The sequence below is a fragment of the Astatotilapia calliptera genome, chromosome 13 (genome assembly GCF_900246225.1).
Source record: "Astatotilapia calliptera chromosome 13, fAstCal1.2, whole genome shotgun sequence".
Classification (NCBI taxonomy): domain Eukaryota; kingdom Metazoa; phylum Chordata; class Actinopteri; order Cichliformes; family Cichlidae; genus Astatotilapia; species Astatotilapia calliptera.
The window spans coordinates 1,830,938-1,837,730 of NC_039314.1; the positions used below are offsets into that span (position 1 = coordinate 1,830,938).

General features: G+C 39.0%; 1 protein-coding gene across 1 annotated transcript; it reads right to left on the minus strand.

The window, feature by feature from the left end:
• Positions 1-434: 434 nt before the first annotated feature.
• Positions 435-5,730, minus strand: soul2 (heme-binding protein soul2). Its single transcript, XM_026191182.1, has 5 exons — positions 5,668-5,730; positions 2,528-2,680; positions 2,315-2,441; positions 1,541-1,709; positions 435-1,202 (listed from the first exon to the last, which is right to left on the minus strand). The coding sequence occupies exons 2-5, from the start codon at positions 2,636-2,638 to the stop codon at positions 1,031-1,033; spliced, it is 579 nt and encodes a 192-aa protein (XP_026046967.1). The 5' UTR covers positions 2,639-2,680; positions 5,668-5,730; the 3' UTR covers positions 435-1,030.
• Positions 5,731-6,793: the final 1,063 nt, after the last annotated feature.

Below are 6,793 nucleotides of genomic sequence, written 5' to 3' on the forward strand. Positions count from 1 at the left end.
CTTTGTCTCTAGGGGCAACCGTATATATTTATATATAAACATATATAAATAAAGCCACTTTTTTTTTTTTAGTAATTCCTTTTGTGCATAATTTTATATTGTTGTTAATAATAAATTAATTAAAGCAACAAAACACCCTGAAGAGAGAGTTGGTCTCCATATCTGTGGGATTTACTTTGCCTGGTATTTAATATATTACTGTGGGAGCTAGTTAAAAATGTAATGAACTGTGGGCATGGGCATATGCCCATGTTGCTCACTGGAAAATCTGCTCTAGCCTACTGCGCTGTCTTTCTGTGGATTATGCGTTGTTAGCTATTCTTCTTTGAAGGTAATGTTAGCAATCTTCAGGTGTAGCTATGTAGATGGCTTTTTAAAAAATATATAATTTATTTTTGTTTTTCAAAATATAAAACAAGGACAAACAAACAGGCTCAGATGCTACAAATTCTTTTTATTACAAAGTAGATGGCTTTTTTATTTCAGTTGTAGTTAGCCATGTTTCTGTGACTGTAGCAGTTTCATGTAATTATGCATCCAAACAAACAGAAAGGGTAATGTTTTTGGAATGGGAGGATCTTTTAGTTTCTTAAGGTAGTCAAGTGTTATCATTTGCGAGCAATCTTTATTTACATGCAGATAAACCAGTATGTCAGGACGTAGCCCAGAAACAATAACCCTGGAGGTATGTTCAGCTTTTGCACAAACAAGTCTAAATGCATTTCTGTGTAATTGGAGACCTGCAGGAAAGTTCCTCCAGGGCTGACTCATGTAAGGAACATTCTACCAATGCATGAAATTAAAAACAAGGGCTTTTGCAAACAGTAAAGAAATAGAAAAAGACACAAAACACACACTTAAAAAAGTAAACCCCTGTGGAGATGTGTAGAACAAAAAATCTACGGATGCCCCCCAAAAAATACAGTGCATGATTTTTTACTGCAAGTGAAACAGTAAATGATGTCTATGGAAAAACCCACTTTGATTACATGATGAAAAGATTTTGTTCAGCTCACGATGTCTGCTGTTGTCAGGCAGCGTAGATCCAAATTTCATTGTGGTGAGTAAGAGAGAAAAATGATTCATATCCAGCTCCATTGTAAGTGTCATGATCAAAGGTTTTCCCAGCTGTAATCAAGGCCTCACGAAGCTTCTTTGCATTTTCTTGGCCACTCTGGATGCTTGGAGCGCCATCGAAAACCCTTAGAGCAGACAACAAAGCAGAATTCTAGATATCTTTCAGGTTGGCCAAAGACTAAAGAGATTTAGGCTTTGCCCTCCTTTTAATGCTTTTAAAAACTTGCTATCATTGAAGTTTATTCTGTAAGTAATTTTGCATATTATGTATGTGAAACTTCATAGTTAATTCTCTTTCTGACCCCCAAATTGGAATCTGGTGAAGCTTAGTCCAAAATTAATGTTCCTCCCTTTTCAGTATTTGTTAGGTGGTAACATGTTTACAGATTTACAAAATAACTGCTGAATTAAAGTCTTTCTTGGTTTTCTGGGGAAAAACTAGATAAATGGACTTGTTTCTCACCTGACATACACAGTGGCTTCAGGTTTACTTTCCAGTTGGACCAAGGGATCAGAATTTTCAGGTGTTGTGGTACCAGGAGGAATAAACCAGGACAAGGCAAATTCAGGATCACCTTTACCATCTGTGACCTTGACCAGTGCAGGCCAAGTGTCACTAGAGATCTCAAAACCTGAAAGAGAAAAAGAAAGAAAAACATGCTTGAAGGTGCATTTTACTGAAAATGTGTGGGGCTGCAGAAATTCAGAGCTAAAACATTTCTGAAATAAGTCAGTGATTTATGAAATTTTATAGTCTTTAAATATTTTTTTTAAATTCAATACATTATTTAATAAGAAAAATGACTCCATGCTATATCAAGTATTTCTTTAATATGGACAATAAAACAGTACAAATGTGTTTAAGTTACAAATTTTAGATTTGAGCTCCCCTTTTTCTTCTTTCTTTCAGTTTTGAATAAAAATCAAACAACTCTTCTTATGAAGAACTAGTTGTACCTGTTTTATATACTTTTATAAAATATATATATAATAAGACCTTGTCTTCCTTTACTTTGCTTACCTCGTACTTACAAGTGGTACCAGGAAATAATCAGTTTTAATTTTTGAAATCCTACGCATCAGTCAGTAACTAGTGAATTAACTTGATTTGTATAGCTGTGGTCCTCTTATGGCCCATTTGAAACAACTAATCTCTTGGATTACTGTGTTTGAAAAGAAACATCAACATTACAAAACAAACTACATCACACACTTGCACTTTCAGTTCCTCGTGTACCTGCTTCAGTTTGCTTCTTGGCATAATCCTTCAGCCGTGAATTTGCAGCGAGGACATCACTGGACTGGGAGCTGTCAATCTTGGTAGTAATCCAGGTGGAAGTGTCATATAAGCGCACCTCAAAGTCCTGCATGCAAAAGAAGCACAAATGTTAAAGAACCATTATAATGAAGATGACACAAATTCTGTATCTGAATTGTTCCAAAAACTTACCGGGTAGGCCTCGAGTACTTTGTAGTGGGGACACTTTCCCACACAAAAGTCCTGTCCTGTGCAGACTGAAACCAGAAAAAGTGCGAAGAGTGCAAACATTACCTGTGCCATGATCACAGACTCCTGATGAACTGAGCTCTGGACTAAGTCCTCCTGTTTAATAAGATAATCACAGTGTAACGTCTAATGTTATGCAGCACACCCACATAGTTCTTCAACCTGCAAGGCAGGCCAGTTTGTCTTTTTACATGCATTACAGTGAACGTGCTCCTCTGACTGCCCAGCATGTCATGGTGTGTGTGGGAGTGATTGTCCTTATCTTGGACAACATCCGTCTCACTAACACCACCTTAAGCCAGTCCAGCTCAATCCCCACACCATTACTGGCCATGCGGATCAGTATATTGAATCTGTTGGATCTGCGACCCTCAACCTGCTGCCCCAGCATGCAACATGCAACAGAATAGAGGATGGCACTGGCCACCTGTGACAAGTGGATGAGCACTTGTCCAGAAGTATTGACTTTATGCACATTATGCACATTATTCTCTCTATATATGTATTAGCTATGATTTGCTATTGTCAAAGTAACATTGCTGCACTTACTATCCTGGGTTTGTTTGTGTAAGCATTCTGTTGCCAGCAGACAAACATTCAGCAAGTTAAAGCAAATGCTCAGTTATATGTTGCTTTATATTTTATTATGTTGCAGAATTAAGTAGGGCTGCACGATTAATCGTTAGAAAATCGCGATCTCGATTCATACTTATGTGCGATCTCATTTTCAAATGACAACCATAAAAAAAAAAATTTAAAAAAAAGACGATGACGATTGTACCGCATTTTGATCCGGGACGTAATCTGCATGAAAACAAGCGCTCACTCTTCCTGCTCAACAAATGACAAGGGCGGAGCCTTATACCACGTGATGCAGAAGCTGTGCCGTGTGATGCTAAAATTAGCAGGGAAAAAACAACGGCGAGCACGTCAGGGATGACGAGAAAGTAACAGGAGAAAATCCGTCCCGGTCAACCACCCAAACATCAATAACGGGAACCTTATACAGCGCTTCCCTATACCCGTCGAACTCCCGCAGGCACAAAGAAATTATGGAGGCTATTACTTATCACCTGACCAAGGATATGGCTCCCACCAACACTGTGCAAAACGAGGGATTTAGGAAAATGATCAACACCCTAGACAAATGCTACACAGTGCCATCCCGCAACTATTTTTCTATTGTTGCACTACCTGCTCTATACACGCAGTGTCGAGCAACGGTGGAGGCGGAATTTCAAGCAGTACAACATTTTGCGGCAACAACAAAACGTGAGACATTTGTTGTTTTTATGTTTGTTTATTGTTTTTATGTTCAGTCTCAACTGTTACGAAGTTGATGTGCAGTTAATAAGTGCAATAAATATTTATACTGGAAAAGAAAATCGTGAGAGAATCGTGATCTCAATTCTAAGCCAAAAAATCGTGATTCTCATTTTATGCAAAATCGTGCAGCCCTAGAATTAAGTCATTTGTGCATTCTTACAGTGTGGGATGTGTCTGGCTCAACAATGGATAATAGTGCAGAAGAGGGTACGGCCATGCAGAGTTTAAAGCATGGAAGTACTGACATTACTTCCAGTTTCATTACGTAAAAAGTGACAAAAACATTAGTGCGGGCTGTCTCTGTGAAGGTTCTCAGTCATCCAGGTCATCGTAGTCTAAGGAGTTTAGAAAGAAAAGCGTCTGGACTTCTTTCAGTTGCTTGAAGACATTTCACCTCTCATCCGAGAAGCTTCTTCAGTTCTAGGGTCAAATGGTGGAGAGTCCAAGATGTAAGACCCAAGGGGGACAATGGACCCCCTAATAATGATCCTCTACCTAATCACACAAGCCAAGGTGTGAAAATGGGTGTAGGTCACTATCAGCCAAGGTGTCGGATGAGCTCATTGTGAAACCTAGCCCCTATCATGTGATTTCCTGAGGTCAGATGGCCCAGGATGTGAGTGGGCGTTAAGGCGTCTGGGAAGGGATCTCAGAACTGGATTATAGATGGCAGACAGTTGGTGTCGTAAACTGCCGCCTGTGTTCAAAGATGGTCGTTCACACTGGACATAGATGGCTTTTTTCACTCCTCTTTCAAACCTGTCTTCTCTGTCCAAAATGTGAACATTGGCATCCTCGAAAGAGTGACCTTTGTCCTTTAGATGCAGATGGACCGCTGAGTCTTGTCCCGTGGAGGTGGCTCTTCTGTTGTACAGTGTGCGCTGTACACTCTGCGTGGGAAGAAAACTTCTTTCTACAGCGAAAAAACTTCAAATCTGAGTGAATACCTAGCACGCTGCCACGGGAATGTGAAACCGCTGAATCTTTAATTTTATTTATTTTTTTGCAGTTTTATATGCTGAAATATGCAGAAAATAGATTTGAATGTTAGACACATTTCTTCAAGTCAAAGACTGTTGCATGTAATTTAATTTTTGCTTAATGCAATGTGCATAAAGTCAAAAGATTAAATCTAATAAAACAATTTTTAAAAAGAGACTTTTTCATTTGATTCAATTTTATATGATGGATTATGCAGAAAAAAAATAGAACTGAATCAGTAAAGTAACGGGATTACATTCTTGGAGAAGTAATTAGTAGTTAGGTAGTAATTACTTTTTTCAAGTAACTTGACCAACACTGCTGTCCACAACAGACTCATAGAAAATCCTGAGCATTGTCCGACAGATGTTAAAAGAACTCAGCTGCCTCAGAAAATAGAGACGACCGTGGCCCTTTCTGTAGAGTGCAGTGGTGTTTTTAACCCAGTCCAGTTTATTGTCTCTGTGTATTTCAAGGTATTTATAGTCCTCCACAATGTCCGCATTGACCCCTTTGGATTGAAACAGGGGTCACAGGTTTCCTGGTTCTCACTCAACTCAAAATTGAGTCATCTTTCCCTGTGAGATTTAGACTTGTGTGTTAGCTGCTCTCTTTTAATTCTCTTTTCTGTCATAATGACTGATTTTGTTCATTTAGAACTTCACAATTTTGCACAAACTTGCAGTTGTATTGTAGAATAAAACTGCAAAATGAAAAACTTTGGATCTACTGAAGAAATCAAAGTGATTTAAAAGATAAATGGACACACCGCTCACCTTACATAGATAGTGGCTTCAGGTTTAGTTTCTAGTTTGACTAATGGATCATATATTTCTCCCTTTTTGCCACCAGAAGGAACAAACCACGACACCGACATTTTAGGATCACCTTCACCTTCAGTAACAGTGACCAGTACAGGCCAGCAATCATCAGGAATCTCAAAACCTGAAAGAAACAAACATTGTACAGAACTTAGAGTGGTAAATGGACTGGTTCTTATATAATGCTTCTCTACTCTATCTGAACACTCAAAACACTTTACACAACTAGGCCTCATTCGTCCAGCACTTTTTCTATCTAACTTTCACACACATTCATACACTGATGCACCTGGAGAGCATGCAGACTGTAGCAGATGGGGATCAAACCACCAACCTTCCAATTAGTAGGCGACCTGCTCAACTTGAATATTAAACCAGGTAACACAAGACTAAAGGAATACAAGGTATCAGATTCTAGTTGTTGTTATGTTGATTTTAATCTTACATTTCTCAACTAATTTAGAAGTTCTGCACACCATCTTAGATCTTAGATCAACATATTACTTATTTATACAGTTCCATGTTTAGTTTAGCTACTGCCATCACAAACTAAATTACATACTCGAGTGATATTTCAGTGCCTCATGTACCTGCTTCAGCCTGTCTCTTGACGTAGGTCTTCAGGCGTGAATTTGCAGCTAAATAATCCCGGATCCTGGTGCTGTCGAGCTTTGTGGTAATCCAGTCGGTAGCACCATATAAGCGCACCTCAAAGTCCTGCACACAACAGAAGCAAAAACTATACTTAGCGACTAGAAATAAGAACACAACAATAGTATATGTGAACTGTTCCAAAGCCTACCTGGTGCGTCTCAACCACTTTGTACTGAGGACATTTTTCCTTTGGGCAAAAGTCCTGTCCGGTGCAGAGTGACACCATGAACACAGCTAAGAGTGCAAAAACCACCTGTGCCATCTTCACTGAGTCTTCTGAGGAAGTGCAAATGCAGCTCCACAAACAATACTGCAACTTAAAAGTACATCAAAGCGATGCCCTATTGCACCAGATTATATCAGACACGCCGACATAGCTGTGCTGCAAGGCAGATCAGGCAGTTTATCTTGTCTGTGGAAAAAGAAA

What these genes read in the sequence shown, in the direction of transcription:
- soul2 (XM_026191182.1), bottom strand. Translation starts at nt 2,638, where the DNA reads ATGGCACAGGTAATGTTTGCACTCTTCGCACTTTTTCTGGTTTCAGTC. An exon ending in AAGTACTCGAGGCCTACCCG is followed by an intron (nt 2,442 to 2,527) that starts GTAAGTTTTTGG and finishes TTTTGCATGCAG; the next exon opens with GACTTTGAGGTGCGCTTATA. An exon ending in CAAGAAGCAAACTGAAGCAG is followed by an intron (nt 1,710 to 2,314) that starts GTACACGAGGAA and finishes TTTCTCTTTCAG; the next exon opens with GTTTTGAGATCTCTAGTGAC.